Below are 16,311 nucleotides of genomic sequence, written 5' to 3' on the forward strand. Positions count from 1 at the left end.
GGGAGCGGTTGTAAATCTCTGTCAGGCAGGTGTTACCTACATGCATCCCAGCTTTCAGAAACAGAGCTGCTGCTATTCATCATGCTGAGCAAAAAACAGACTCCCCCTTCTAGGAATTTTCAGCTCAGGTGCAAGTCAGGGCCCCAGCATGGACACTAGCGGTCTTCATATCTCTTTCAGCTACTGGAGGAAACCAGGTGGTTGGTGAACCTGAACCCTCACATACAAGCCGCACAGGGCTGTACTCTGGAACAAAGGAGGATGTGTGCATGGCATGCCTACACTTGGTCCTGAGCACTCACACCAGTGAGGCTGGCCACAATTGTGAAGCAAGTAGAGTGAAATCACAAATTACTTGTTCTTCCCCCAACTCCCACCAGGCAGAACTCTTTAGAATTCTTTAAGGAAGTTAATATTATGAATAAAAATACTCTGTCTTGGTAGGGAAGGAAGGTTCAGGAAGAAGTAATATTTAACAAAGGATCACAGTGTGCTGGGAACTATATATATCACATGGGTAGTGTTCTAAGTCTTTATTGTGTATGAATTCATTTATGTAGCTGAATGCATCTTCCATAGGTATTGTGTATATACATGTATGCACATGTGTGCCACGAACTAAGCACCATCACCCCATTACTCTAGATAGGGCATAGTTGCTGGCACATACACCCTTATGTGTTTGTGTAGGTATACATACAGAAAATATATAGGAGATGTACACAGCTACATAACTGAATTAGGGCAATACCTGACTCTTAATAAGTATGATGCGTTAGCCACTATAGATGACATTGTCATCTTTCCTAATTTTCAGCTGTCTATGCCATTTAAGAAATGTATGTAACAGTCTAATGGATTTATGGAAATGTAAAAGTAGTTACTTACAAAAAAGATTTAATTCATGACAGAAGTTTGTAAATTATCAGTCCTAGGAAAGGGACTGATAGCCATCAAGCCGGGCATGGTGGTGCACACCTTTAATCCCAGCACTCAGGAGGCAGAGGTAGGAGGCTGAGTTCGAGGCCACCTGGAGACTCATAATGAATTCCAGGTCAGCCTGGGCTAGAGTGAGACCCTACCTCAAAAAACAAAAACAAATAATAGCAACCATATAGTTAACACTACGATGTTCAACAGCTACTTAAACTTACAAGGAGAAATACCTTTTTCATTTACTGTGAACAAGATTCATAAAATTATATCATGTCAAATTTGAAGAGGGAGATAATGGTGATATACTTCAAAAGACTAAAATGAATGATACTAAAATACTCACACGAGAATATTCCTATCATGCATGAGTTTTACGTTCTGTACAAAGCCACACATACTCATACATGTCGTGTTCAATGTGGAATCTGGTCTTGCCCTTCCCTTTTTCCTGTATCCCTATCCTGCTTAATCACTCTATCTTCCTACCTTCCACAGCGTAAGTCTAGAAGCCAATCTGAACTGCCCCCGCCTCCCTTTCCGGGGTAGACATGCTCAAATCTTGAAGAGCCAGCTGTACCACCTCTCAGACAATCACCTGCCCAGAGGCTGGCCTGTCCAATTTTCCCACCCAAGGCAAAGGGGTTGGATCACCTTTGGTATGTAGGAAGTCAAGGGCAGTGGCAACATCCCGCACCACTCGGCTGGCTTCTAGCTCATTGAAGTGCTTCCGCCTCTGGATGTGGGCTAGGATGGAGCCTGGGGAATAGAGGGGACAAGGAAGAACGTTGGTCTAGGCCCTAGTAAGTGTAACTTCTTTTTTTTTGTTTAAATATTTTTGTTTATTTTTATTTATTTATTTGAGAGCGACAGAGAGAGACAGAGAAAGAGAGAGAGAGAGAGAGAGAATGGGCACTCCAGGGCTTCCAGCCACTGCAAACGAACTCCGGATGCGTGCTGCCCTTGTGCATCTGGCTAACGTGGGTCCTGGGGAATCAAGCCTTGAACTGGGGTCCTTACGCTTCACAGGCAAGTGCTTAACCGCTAAGCCATCTCTCCAGCCCAAGTGTAACTTCTTAAAAGGCCAAGTTTCACAAGTTTGGGGTGGGAACATAGGCTTATTCATTGATAAATGGCAAGCACCAAGTGTAGCATGTGCCATGGAGAACTGATATATTTTTGCTGAATACAACCTTCTGGACTACTACCTTCTGGGGTTCAGAAGCACAGAGAACAACTATATACATGGTAAAAGGACATTAATGCCACCATAGCTGCTATGGCTTCGCAAATCATAAGGAATTAGAAGTGAAAGCACATAGGGCTGGGAGGACCTAGGGGACATTTGTTCTCCACCTGGGCTCAGATTCAAACAAGAGGACATTCTATGTGAAGTGAATGCCCCACCCTCACTGCATATATAAAAGATGGGGTGGGACAACGTGCGGGCGACAGCACTACCTGTCTCCCAGAACTTTCTATGTTGCTCTAAGTTTTGCTGGTAATATTGATATTAAGTAGCTACCATTTACCATGTGCCAGGAAGTATGCAATGCTTTTTTTGTTTTGTTTTGTTTTTTTGAGGTAGGGTCTGACTCTAGCTCAGGCTGACCTGGAATTCATTATGTAGTCTCAGGGCCTCAAACTCACAGTGATCCTCCTACCTCTGCCTCCTGAGTGTTGGGAGTAAAGGTGTGCGCCACCACACCTGCCTAGCTTTTAAAATACATTAGTCCAAAACAACTGTACAAAATGGATAGGACACTATTTTCACTTTAAAAATGAGTAACTTGACCAAGATCACACACCCACACCAGTAATAGAGTTGGGACTTTTGCCCAGTAAGTCTAGTCTGAAAACCTGTGCAGATATCCTCTCAGAAGGACTATGGCTTGACTGCTGCGAGCATAAACTCTCCTGGTCCAGCCATACCTCTTTGCCTCCTGGGTCTGGCCTCACTACAGTGCCACTCTCAGTGATAAGCCTATAAGAAGACCCTAGCTATATTCAGAATTCCCAACATGTAATCCACAGCCTATACTCAATACTGGAAACCAGTATTTCTAGGCTGCAGCTATAATTTCTGTGTCCTAAAAATGGCTCATGCTTACTTATTATCTTGGTTTTGTCTTGCTGTGATGAGCTTCATGCTTCTAAATTAAAAAAAAAAAAAAAAAAGAAGCAGAAGAAAGCAAAGCCAAGAGTGGTGTTTCAGATCTTTAATCCTAGCATGTGGGTAGCTAGGGTAGGAGGATTGCTGTGAGTTCAAGGCCAGCCTGGACTACAGAGTGAGTTCTAGGTTAACTGCTTGGGCTAGATTGAGATCGTGCCACAAACAACCCTCTCAAAAAACAAAAGCAAATAAAGATAGCAGAGAGGAATATTCTATACGTTTTTACAGCAATCTTCAGCACTGGTTTAGTAATATGAGCAGACTGCTCTTATTGAATCTAGGACATGAAGCATTTCACAAGAACAATCTCATCTAGTCTTCACAGCAACCTCATGAGGTAGGTGCTATCAGCAGCTCTTATTTTGTAGGTGAGAATTCTATTCAAAAAGGCTAAGTGCCTGGGCTGGAGAGAAGGTTTAGTGGTTAAGGCATTTGCCTGCAAAGCCGAAGGACCTCTATTTGATTTCCCAGGACCCATTTAAGCCAGATGCACAAGATGGCACATGCATCTGGAGTTTGTTTGAATAGCTGGAAACCCTGGCATGCTCATGCTTGCTCTTGCTCTCCTCTCTCCCAAATTAATAAATAAAAAATACATATATTAAAAAAGAAAAAGGCTAAGTGACTTTCCCAAGGACACATGACTGGTAGGTGACTCAAGCTTAGTTTTGTTGGTTTCTACAGTATGTTCCCACAAAACCCCTCTGTGTAGCCCTCTACTCAGTTCCACACACCTCTATAACCTTCTACTTGCAAATGTGTCCTACCCTAGGGCTGAGCAAGGAATGGGGAGGGAAAACATTGTCCATTTCCTTCTAACACAGAAGAGCACCTTAAGTACATATTTCAGTGATGTGTGCGTGTGTGCGACAGCTGTAAGATGGCAGACAAGGTGGCATCCTTCTACATGGAAGGTGGCATATTTTTGGCTTCTCCCATATTATGGGTCTGTGGAACAATGGGACCCTCTTCTCCTCTGCTTAGCCTTTCTATACTCCACAATGTAAGCCAGTTTCCACTTCATAATTAATTCAGTTAAATAGTGAATGTGTCAAAACAGGGGATTGATAAATTGATCCCAAACTGTATCTATCTATGACTCCTATTATAATGAAAAGGCATTTAGAGAATGTCCACACAGGTGACATTCTAAGCTCTGCACAATGCTAATTACCATCTTTCCCTCCGGCCTCCCTTCTCCCAAATCAAGGGCAGTTTTTAAGTGCTTCATCCTTTTTATTAGCCCGACTCGTTTTAGAAGTCTCTGGGATTCATGATGGATGATCACCACCCTGGGTCTTAATCCAAAGTCCAAACACATACTCAATAAGACTCACCTCCTTGCAATTTCTCAAAGACCAAGTAAAACCTTGTGTCATCTTCAAAGAACTCAATCAGCTCCAAAATGTTCCTTAAACAGAAAAAATAAAATGAAATAAAAAACAATCAAACAAAAAAGAACAGGGAAAATAGGGAATATTATATATAAAATCCCACTTACAAGTATACAATGAAAAAATATACATGTCTATAGTGAGGTTGAAATCAGAATGCTTATTAAAGACTCATGTTTGAGAAGCAGCCAATGGTGTTAGCAAGACTCAGGTCACCTTATCTTTCCATAATGTTTAGTCTCTGGTGTTTTCACCAAGTCTGTGCTGTCAAACCCCAACCCTAAAACCCACTAGGTAGAGTTATAAAAAAGTCCCGGTCACATTAAACTGAATAAAATCTGCAGCCGACTGGAAGCAATTGCGGCTAATAACACTGAATAGTAGGTGTGTGTCCTGGAGGCAAGCAGCAAATAATTACTTGCCCTCCCTCTTGCCCATAAATCACGGGGCAGTATTTACATTGCCTGGAGAAAATGGAAACATCTGTCAAATAGACTTGGGGCCTAACGTGGGCACCGCTAGACCCTAACTGCTAAGCGCTGCTTAATGAAACGGCCGCGTTCCTGGCCACTGTAGCACTTGTGGCCTTCCCCGGTGAGCACTCTCTGTCTGCCGTAGTATTGCAGTACTCTGCCAACAAGGTCGTCTTGTAACTCAGTGGGGAAGCCACTGGCATGGATATTGGAGGTGTTGGGGGCTTTTTTCTTTGAGGGAATGAAATAAACCAAGTAGAGTCTCTAATGCTGAACTAAGAAGCTGCAGGGCTGAAAATAAAAATCTGTCCCTCATAAAAAATGCTGACCACTTGGGGAGACACCAGGCTTTTACTAGTGTGAAGGCGTCCAAGTAAGATGACCAAAATGGCCCAATTTGAAAGAAGATTGTAGAGGTAGTGCCTGGAGTTAAATCAGCAGCAGTCCCCATCCTCCAAGCTTAATGACAAAGCCATCAATACCAGGCCACTGGCTCCCCGCTGACCCTTCCAGGGAGGGAAGGGGGTGACAAATCTTGGAGGTGACCCTGATTTAAAGTCACAGTGAGAGGGCCACTCATTTGGAGCTGTATAGCACTGGGCTAGAGGTTACATGGCCCAGTTATCAAGTAAGGAGTACTGGCCCTGGCTTTAGCACCCTTAACAGTATGCTGCATAGGTGGGTACCCTGCACAGGAAACAGCAGCCAGTATTCAAACAGTTCTCTTCTGTACTGAAGCAGCCCTAAAGATTTCTACCAGGCAACACTCAGCTGGTCCAGCTTCCACTAGCACTTGAAGGAAGTGAAACCCCATTTCTTCCTCAAATAGCCCCTGATTTGGAATGCTCACTCTTCCACCTTGCTGTTTGCTGTCAATTACAGTATTTTAGCCAAAGAGAACATGGCTTCTTGGAGCTACTGCTGCTGCTCCCCTCCCCTCCTCCCCTTTCCCCACTGAAAGATGGAAGGAATTACATGCAATTATGGAGAAACAGTAGCAGTGAAGTGGAGGAGCAAGGGGGTGGTAAAAAGTACCTTTTGCTGCAACCAAGTGTCCCCCAAGAGCAGTGAGTCTCACGTGACACTTACTTGTTTCCTTGACACTGATAGAGCGTCTCCACCTCTCGGAATACTCGACTCCGACTGTGCCCTGCTTGTTTTTCGATGATCTGTGGGAAGAATGAAATCTATCATGTACACTACCTGACCACCAGACAGACCCTCAGCAGGAGCCCCTGGTAGTAGGCAAGGCTAAATGCAGTCCAAATTCACTTTCTAGCAGGAGTCTGGAGTGGGCCTTAGTGACACAAGCATTGTGGCTCTGTCAGGGAAGCCTGAGACTGGCTTGAGAGCGTCCAGCTCAGCAGAGGCCAGTCTGGCTGTACTATTCCAAGGAAGCCCATGAGGCTCTTGCTCTTAACTGAACAGGGGAGGCTGAGACAGCAATGAGATAAGGAATGATTTCTACTTGGCTCCTGGTCATGAAGGGTGGGTCTTTCTCATCTTCTAGAGCTGAAGGAAGGGTGAAGGTGAGCAAGGACACAGTGTAGAGAGGCCAAAGCCTCAGTTCAGATGCAACTCTGCAACTCCCCCAGCCAGAAGGAAGCTTCTTCCAGGACCTTACTCCTTGGAAGGCCAGGTTTTAAGTATTTCAGACACCCAATACCCATCAACAATTGCTGTAAGGCCCACAATACCAAGAAAATGCCTTTAACCACTGAGCCCTTGCTCTAGCCCAGGACTACAATGTCAAAAGATAGGAAGGCCAGGTGTGGTGGTGCGTGCCTTTAATCCCAGCAGTCGGGAGGCAGAGGTAAGAGGATCACCATGAGTTCAAGGCCACCCTGAGACTACATAGTGAATTCCAGGTCAGCCTGAGCTAGAGTGAGATCTTATCTTGGAAAAAAAAAAAAAAGATAGGAAGGTGTGGAGCTGGAGAGATGGCTTAGCAGTTAAGGCTTTTGCCTGCAAAGCCAAAGGATCCCCATTTAATTCTCCAGGACCCACGTAAGCCAGATGCACAAGGTGGTACATGCATCTGGAGTTCATTTGCAGTGGCTAGAGGCCCTGGTGCATCCATTCTCTCTCTCCCTGTCTTTCTCTCTCTCTCTGAAAGAAAGAAAGAAAGAAAGAAAGAAAGAAAGAAAGAAAGAAAGAAAGAAAGAAAGAAAGAAAGAAAGACAGACAGACAGACAGACAGACAGGAAGGTGTGAATCTTCTGTCTACCTTCAATCCTCATTATCCCACACCTGCTTCCAGGTGAGACAGGCTTTTCCCACACTCACTCTCAATTCTCTTCCCATGTTATGGGCTGCTCCCTACACACCTCTACCTGGAGATGCTTGGCAAGTGTTGACTGCAAGAATGCATGGTTTCTATGACCGTGGAAAGCTCTCGGCAGCCATCCAGAGTCCCAGACTGCTATTTGCCATTGCATAGAGAGCCTAGGGGCAAGTTTTCTGAAAATCTGGCTCTGTTCAGATGCATACATCCTTCAGCTTCCTTCTAACACTGCCCAGCACAACATTTCAAACGAGTATAGTATACCACAGCACAAACATCCATGACCCATTGTAACTTCTAGATAATCCCGTACCTGTCAGCAAGCCACTGTGGACCCATCTTTTGAATATCCAGTAAGGTATAGTTCTGGGGAACAGAAGCTATTTGACTCTAAGCTATTCAGCCTCATTCACCAAGCAAAGCAGACAGTTAAAAGAGGAATTTCCAGCAGACAGGCTTTCCAGTAACAGCAATATTCTCTCAGGGGAGGTAACTAACAGGTTCTGACCACTATAGATAGGTAGCAGAACCTAGACAAGCACTTGGAAAACCTTACAGGAAATTCAGAGCTGATCATCTGTACACTCTGTCCTAGCCCCTAGGCTCATCACCTGCAGGGGAGGCGTCCAGTAAACTGAGCTTCTAAACTAAAGCATGTTTGCCCAAAGCTGCCAGAAGGGCATGGAGCAAAGGGTCATGTTCTCTTCCTGTTACACACCCTGGAAGAAACAGATCTGTCATTTGTCATTCATCTATGCATCAAACCTTTGAAAACCAATGCTCATTTATGTTTCTTTTACTACTTTTCTGCATATTACAATATACTTTTAACTTATGCTGATGTTTTCAAAAGGGAATGGAAGTTGCTCTTTTGTTACCATGTGAAGCACTGCCCTAGCCACAAGAAACATGGCTTGGCAGATGTGTTCTCCATAATCCATAGCTGGGATGAAGAGCTGGCTGAAAAAGATGTTTCATGGGGAACCAGACCAGAGATACCACTTAGATCTGGTGGCTCAGGGGGCTGTTATGAACTAAGCTTAACCTAGTATCTACCACCACCTCAGCCCTCTCTATTTAGTAAGACCTTTTCTCTATCTCAGTGGTCCTCGAATGTTGATGGGATTCAGAATTGCTGGGAGAGCTTGGTGAGGACATAGCCTCAGGCTCCCACCTGCCCTGAGAAACCTGGATCTCTGCTGTTAGCTCAATAGCTAATTCCCACACATACTACAGTTTAAACCTGCCCTTCATCAGGGTTCTCAAACTGTACTGAGGATCTGTCTCACCTAGAGGGTTTGCTGACATTCACACTGCTGAGCCAGTCCTACTTTCTGACTCAGCAGGCCTGGGGTAGGGCCAAATCTTGTGCATGTCTCACTCTTCCCAGGGGATACTGGTACTGCTGTTCAGGGGCCTCACTTTAAGAACCACAGCTCTTCCTCTACTCCAAAGGGTGCACAGAGTGGTAAAGTGAGCCACTCCAGAGTCATGCAGCTAATTAAAGGCAGCACCCAGACTAGAAGCCACAACTCCTGCCCCAAACCCGAGCGCTTAGAGTAAAGCTTTAGTTTTCAGTACTCATTATCCTGACATTGTACATCACTTGTATAGCATTTTATGGTTTGTAGTGTTTCTACCTCTACCACTTCATTTATATTTCCACCTTCATAACTACCTCACAAGACAGGAAGGGCAGAAATTGTCACATTCCTTTTAGAAACGTGGGAACTAAAGCTCAAGGAGGTTCAATGACTTGCCCAAAGTCAAATGTTAACAGTTTGTTAAAACAGAGTTAGGTAGGGCTTCTAATTCCAAAGCTGACATTGCTTACTACAGTCATAAGAAACAGGCAACTATGTGCCAGACATTGTTTTTTTTTTTTTTTCAGACATTGTTTTAAGCACATTACACATATTTACTCAATCCTTGTAGGTTCTGTTATTATTATCATTTTACAGATAAGAAAACTGAAGGACAGAAGAGTTAAATAACTTTCCCTATAAGGGAAGGAGAAAACTCAAGATTTGAATCCAATTAATACACATTTGGAGCCCCACCCCTTTCTTCCTGAGCCACCATGCCAAAGAATACATAGTGTGGAATGAAACAAGGTGGGAATGACTATTTGCAAAGGAAAGGCTGGCACACAGTTGGACACTCACTTTGACGGCATACTCTTTGCCAGTATGCAGGTTCCTGGCACCCTGGACTCTGGCATAGGCTCCCTCTCCCAGCAGTTCAGAGGTCAGCTTATATACATCTAGAAGTGAAACAGGTGAGAGGAATAGCCAGGTGAGTCACTGCACTGTAAGTGAAGGTGGGAAGAGTTGCTGTCACCTGGATGCTTTAGTCTGATCACTCAGGCAGAATGAGCCATGGTGACTCTGTAGCCCTCAGTGACAAGGAACACTTGAGGACTTGCAGCTTTCCCAGCCAGCAAAGACCACTCAGTAGGCACCGTGTTCCTCATTTTAAAGATGATTAAAGGGAAAGTTTTGATTTGGTACCTACTTCCTGGCACTACTGTTTATACAGCACAACAGGGACAGAGTGGGGAGTAACTCCAGTCCCTCTCTTCTAAGAGTTGCAACCAGTGGGGACACACACACACAGTGCTTCCAGACTAACCTGGCCCCAGCAAGCACTAGCGTAGAGGGGCAAGCATAGAAAAGGGGTGGGAAGGCAAGCAGAAGCAGGGAAAGGGGGAACCCACTCACAGAATCCAAGGGTCCTCACAGAAGGAGCTTACTTTGACTAACCAGCATTCATTCATTTACTCATGTGCTGAGCAACTACTGTATGCCAAGCATGGGAGCTAAGAAGGGAAACAAAGCACTGTTCAATTTTATACATGAAATGGACATCATTGGAGGTGTCTCAAGTGAACCACAGGAAGTCAGAGACACAGAAAATGAAAATAATGCCTTGAGGTTCAAGGTGCAGAGTCAGAGGGGCTGAAATACAATGATAGAACAATCAGGCTATCTGCCCAAGTTCACAAAGAGCAAATCTCTCTGAGCCCCTTGTAAAGGAAGCAACATCTTTGCCAAGCTTTGTCCTCCCTTGTTCCATTCCTCAGTTTTTTCTTCTTGAGGCAGCCTAGCCTTTAAACCCACCATCTTAGCAGACACCTTTAATCCAAGACATAAGACCTTACTACTTAGTCATGGGCTGTTCATGACTGCATAATCTCTTTAAAAAAAAAAAAACCATGGGCTGGAGGAATGGCTTAGCAGTTAAGGCATTTGCCTGCAAAGCCAAAGGACCCAGGTTCAATTCCCCAGGACCCACATAAGACAGATGCACAGGGCACACATGAATGGAGTTCCTTTGCAGTGGCTGGAGGCCCTGGTGTACCCATTCTCTCTCTCTCTTTCTCTCTCTCTCTCTCCCCCTCTTTTTCTGTCAAATAAATAAAAGTAAAATATTTTTAAAAAACCAAAAACAAACAAACAAAAACTTCTTGTGTGTTCATTGAAGGAGCAAAAGACCTGGTGGTTTGTAAACCATTCTAAAACCCTTTTTTCCATGTGTAGTATGTGTGTATGTATGTGTGTGTACTATATGCATGTGCAGAGCATCAAGCAAGTGTCCTTCCTCCATCCCTCATCTGCCCATTTCCTTGAGGTGGAGTCTTTCTCTGAATATGGAGTTGGAGGGTCTCCTCCTCTCCCCTCCCTTCCCCTCCTCCTCCTCCCCTCCCCTCCTTCTTCCTTCCTTCCTTCCTTCCTCTCTCGCTCTTTCTTGGCAAGCAACCCTAGGGACTTTTATTTCCTCTACCGCTTAACATGCGCGCATGTACACACGCACGCACACGCAGGCCTACCGTTTTTGAGTTGAGGGCACACAAACAAACAAACCCCATCACAACCTAGTCTTTTAGCTGTCTACACAGAGTACACAACTGACCACTGTTCACAGGCATTTGAAATGGCATGCTTCTCTTCCAGCGCACTTTGGCACTGGCCCTTTATACAGTGTCTGATGAGGCAATACTGCGTCCCCCGAACACAATAAGCACTCTTCAAAAGGGAGCAAAGCACATGTTGCACAAGTAGCTGCAGCCTCTAGGAGTCCAATCCTCCACTTAAAGACTGCAGTACCATTTGCAGTCATGGCCTTGATGTTCCCATGTCCTCTTTGGTGGTTCTTCCACCTCGTGCAGCCATTGGGAGAGGGCTCACATTTGAAGAGGTGCTGGGACACGAGAGAATCTCAGCTCTCACTCTATGGACAGCTTTAACAGACTGGTCTTTCTGCCACTCAGGGGATGCTCAGAAAGCTCAGAGGCCACCAGTGCATCATCTGAGGGCTTTTCCCATCCCTGCTTCCCCTTGGTCACTCTTCATTCACCCCATATTCTCCATCACACAGATGACCACAGCAAGGTCTAAGGCAGGGTGTCCTAGGATCTGTTTTCACAGACACCAGAATGCACCTCCCCTCCTGAGTTCACGCTCAAATTTAGAAGGCTGAGGAACCAACCTTCAAACTTTCCTGGCAAGGAGTCCGTGGCTTTCCGCTTCTTCTTCCTCTTGACACTATCCACTATTGGGAGGGGTTCACTGCTGCCCATCTCTGGAAGACAAAAGGGAACACAAGTCAAATAGCGCTGTGCTGATAAGGCAGTAAGTTTACCCATAAGGACAAAAACAGGGAGACCTGGGAGCTTTACACTGATGGTTTTTAAATATCTGTGAACACTATTGATTTGTTTTGACCCAGGAGGCAAAACTAAAGGCAAAACCATTATAGGAGATCATTAACTGTGGAAAGGAACTCAGACAGGCAAGCTAGATTAGAAGAGGAGAGCAGAAGCCTGTTTCTGCCAAGCTCATTAGCAAATAGATGTAGATCTGCAACCAGTCAAACCACAGTCCCCAAGCAGAACAAGGAATCCACAAACAGGGCCCATCTGTAGCCTCCAACCTCAGTATCAGAAAGGCAGGACCCTAAGAGCTAGGCAAGAATTGGGATGGGAGGGAGTAGGGCCACTGATGAAGCCAGAAGCTCATGGAGATGCAGAAGGTTGTGAAAAGCCTTCCATAAATCCGACTCCCTCCCACCCCAAGAAGGCAACAAGAAGGCTGGGCTAGGGCAGAGAACAGCCCCCAATTCTTTCATGTCCATGAGTATAGAACAAGTGCCACTGCAGCCCATAGCATCTTCCTTGGAGAGCCACAGGGAGGACTACGGCTGACAGGTCTACACAGGGCTGCTAGATGAGGTCACTTACTGGAAAAACATCATTATCTTTCTGTGGCAGGCACCTGACTCCCATGTTGGCAGACACAGACGTAGGACAGACTGGGCAGGAAAGGGTCAGGACAGAAAGAAGCAGCAGGAGACAGACAGGGAAAGAGAAAAGGAGGAACAATAAGCAAGTCCAGTTGCAGTTCTGTTTCTAGGACACTCCAGTAAGGGCCTTCCCCTGTTAAAAGATAAATTACTTATAGAACATGTCATGCCCCTGATCCAGAGTGGAGCCTTAATACTCTTTGCCTGCAGTTAGAAATAATAAGATTTCTCTGAAGTCTCTAGGTCTAAATCCCCACTAGGGTGATTAAACCTCTACATCCTTCTAAAATACAGGAACTTGAGCGTTGATGGGGCAGGCGATGTGAGAGACTTTTACATCAACCTTCAATAAACACAGACTCTGAGATTTTTTTCCCTAAGAAATTTTAAAATGGAATCTGGTTCTTTACCCCTGAAGGGAGAGGCCCACTCCTTTCTCTGGAGATCTTGAACATGATCTGAGAAACAGCCAAGTCTGCTGGAAGACTGTTTGGTGCTGATGCCTGTCTGTATGCTATTCTCAGAGGCAAGCACACGGCAACTGTTAGCAGGAAGCACAGAGAATGGCACTTTCGACACCATAATCCAGAAAGCATGGTTAAGCAGCCAAGTGTCTGAGAGCACAACTTAGATGCATCCTTCTTCCACTTTGGAGATCCAATGACAGCAGATCTTCAATTACAATTTAGAACAGAGGACAAATAAGCGTATGAACAAAGAATTTGCAGAGGATCTCAAAATGTTATTGCACCCAATAGTTTCAAGCACCAATTATAGTTAGGGACAATAATGCCCTATGCTCTCAAAGCATAAAGCCGAAGTATTAGAACCCATTAGAACTCATTCTTACCAGGATAAATTTAAATGAAAAGAAAGCTTTCTAAATGTGTTTACTGAACATTAGGAGAAATTCTACAGAAATAAAATTCAGGGTCAAGCTTGGCATAATGGTGCGTGCCTTTAATCCCAGTACTTGGGAGGCAAAGGGTGGAGGATTGCCATGAGGCCACCCTGAGACTAATTCCAGGTCAGCCTGGACTAGAGTGAAACATTACCTTGGAAAATAATTATTCAGGGCCATTCATCTTTGGGAGCTCTGCAAGGGGCACTGGACCACTGCCCCTTTGGTGTGCAGTCAAGTGTTACTCCCTGTCCCACTTATTTTCTCACTAGCACTGCAAGCCTAGTGTGGAGCAGGCAGATTTCAGTTTCAACTTCTTTTTTTAAAATAGTTTATTTAGATATTTGAAAAGAGAGAGAGAGAGAGAATATGAATGGGTGTGCCAGGGCCTCCAGATGCATGCTCCACCTTGTGCATGTGTTCTATGTGGGTACTGGGGAATCGAACCTGGGTCCTTAGGCTTTACAGGTAAGCACCTTAACTGCTAAGCCACTCTCCAGCACTAGTTTCAACTTCTTTACCTTCCCCTGCCCACATTCCAATGGAGGAGCCTGCAGACAAGCCAAACAGCCAACAGGCACGCAGTGTGGAGAGCAGCAAAAGAGCTGGCAGCATTGTGACTCACAGGGGATGTTCAGACATACTTACGGCTCTAGTTAGAAAACCCTGTTAGTGACAATTTATACTTGTTTTTTACCACAGCAGGGCTGTGGAGCCTCCCGTGGAAGCAGCATACCTCTGGGCAGTGCCACACACTCAATATTAGATTTTACAGCTTACTACACAAAGACAGAGTACCTGGTCTATTCTGCATGGATCACAACAGAAGAAGGAACAGCCGGAAGGACAAATGGCTAAGACTGTCCTTGCAAACAGAACTTGATGAGGGAAAGTTGTTTTTGAAACTAGGAAGGAAGAATGTAAGAAAACAATGAACTGAAAGAAAAATGCTAAATTTCCCACCCCCACCCTGTTTTCATGGCAGGACGTAGGGGGCAGAGAGATGTATCATAATCTCACCAAGGAGCTGTCATGATCAAGCAGGCCATGCATTCTAATTTTATCAGAGAGAGTCACTGGCAGTAATTCAGTACGGCCCAGCCACTGGACAAATGCTTCTTCAGGGAAGCCCCACAATTAAGCTCCATCTTGACCTGGCCTAGGAATTCTTGGCCATTAAACCCTATTCAAAAGTCCTCACTCCTGTGCAGCTCCCCAAAACTCCAGATAAGCTAGGGTATACGCAGTCACTCTGGGAATCAGACAGACATGAAGCAAACAAAGGTTTGACTGTGTAAAACTAGTGGTTGGTGTTCCATCTGCTGTTCCCAAGCCCATTAGAGTCTGATTTTATTTGGTCTTCAGTGTTTCCTGTGTCCTTTAAGGCCAAGACTGTCCCCTACGTACCTCTGTCTCTCCTACAAGTCATGGCACAGTGTCAGGTGTATACCATCCACAGACACTGCACAAATGGAAATGACACACACAGCGCAGGTCACACAGGCCCCTTGGGTACCCAGTGCACTTTGTTCTGCAGACAATGTAGAGGAAGGCTGTTCTATGAATTCCTTTTTTTTTTTTTTTTTTTTTTTGAGGCAGGGTCTCACTCTAGCCCAGGCTACCCTGCAATTCACTATGTAGTCTCAGGGTGGCCTTGAACTCTCAGCGATCCTCCTACCTCTACTTCCCTCTGCTGGGATTAAAGGCGTGCGCCACTATGCCTGGCTGTTCTATGAATTCTACCAACTCTCTGTCATACCCCCTCTCTAAAAATGTCCCGTCACACAATGGTTTTTAATTTGCTAGCTAGAAGCCCAATCCTCACATCAGCCTATGGGAATGTGAGGACATGAATAGTTCTTTTCAGTTTCCAGACACACTATCTAAGCACTTCTGCTTGTACTGCTGGCTCTTGTTCTAATTTGGCAGATCTTGAGGTCCACATTTCTGTATGTGGTGGAGGTGCACATGGAATTAGACAGAAAGCATGCTGCTGATGGGGAAGGCACATGGGCTTGGTATCGGGAGAGCATCAGGAGGTATTTCTAGAAAGTGACATTTCTCTTGAGTATCAGTTTCTTCATCTAGAGAACAGGTTTAAAAACACACCTGCTAGGTGTGGTGGCACTCGTCTTTAATCCCAGCACATGGGAGGTAGAGGTAGGAGGACTACCATGAGTTCAAGGCTACCCTGAGACTACATAATGAATTCCAGGTCAGCCTGGGCTAGACCCTACATCAAAAAACCAATCTCCCCTCAAACAACAACAACAATAAAAAAACAAAAAACAAGAACGAAAACACCTACCCTGTCTGTTTCCCAGAATTGCTGAAAGGATCCAATGATACAGTTAGTATAAATGTGATTCAAAACTATGTGGGAGCTGGGATAGTGGCTCAGACTGTAAAGCACATGCTGTGCAAGACTAATGACCTGAGTCCAGAGTCCTGGAACATGTACAAATGCCAGGTGGGCATGGTGGCTGGCCACCTGTAATCCTAGTGGTTGGGTAGCATAGATAGGGATCCTCTGGGGTAGAATGACTGGCTAGGCTAGCTGAATTGGCCAATTCTAGGATTAAGTAAGAAACACTACTTCAATAAGTGTGGACAGCAATTAAGGAAACTTCTGACATCAATCTCTGGCCTCCACATGCACACATACACTTAGGTTGGCTGGAACGTGAGCTATGTGGGGAGACTGATGACTGTTTGTAAGCCGCCGTGGCGTCATCAGTAATAAACAAGTTTCTATCCTAAGCATATGGGCATCTTGTTTTCTCTGTTATAAAACAGGAAAGCCTGTTTTCATTTTGTTATGAAACCTGTTAGCCAACAAGTACTGATTGCAC

At 45.0% G+C, this 16,311-nt stretch overlaps 1 protein-coding gene across 3 annotated transcripts in view; it reads right to left on the reverse strand.

The window, feature by feature from the left end:
* Window positions 1-16,311, reverse strand: part of Mknk1 (MAPK interacting serine/threonine kinase 1) — a 45,309-nt gene that overhangs the window by 13,448 nt on the left and 15,550 nt on the right. For all 3 annotated transcript variants that reach the window (XM_045150371.1, XM_045150369.1, XM_012952140.2), the window contains exons 4-8: window positions 11,746-11,838; window positions 9,423-9,520; window positions 6,063-6,142; window positions 4,444-4,517; window positions 1,588-1,692 (exon numbers count right to left, since the gene is read on the reverse strand). In XM_045150371.1, the coding sequence (XP_045006306.1) occupies window positions 1,588-1,692; window positions 4,444-4,517; window positions 6,063-6,142; window positions 9,423-9,520; window positions 11,746-11,836 (448 nt within the window). In that variant the 5' untranslated portion in view covers window positions 11,837-11,838. The remainder of the gene's footprint in view (window positions 1-1,587; window positions 1,693-4,443; window positions 4,518-6,062; window positions 6,143-9,422; window positions 9,521-11,745; window positions 11,839-16,311) is intronic.

The sequence above is a fragment of the Jaculus jaculus genome, chromosome 5, assembly GCF_020740685.1.
Source record: "Jaculus jaculus isolate mJacJac1 chromosome 5, mJacJac1.mat.Y.cur, whole genome shotgun sequence".
Taxonomy (NCBI): Eukaryota; Metazoa; Chordata; class Mammalia; order Rodentia; family Dipodidae; genus Jaculus; species Jaculus jaculus.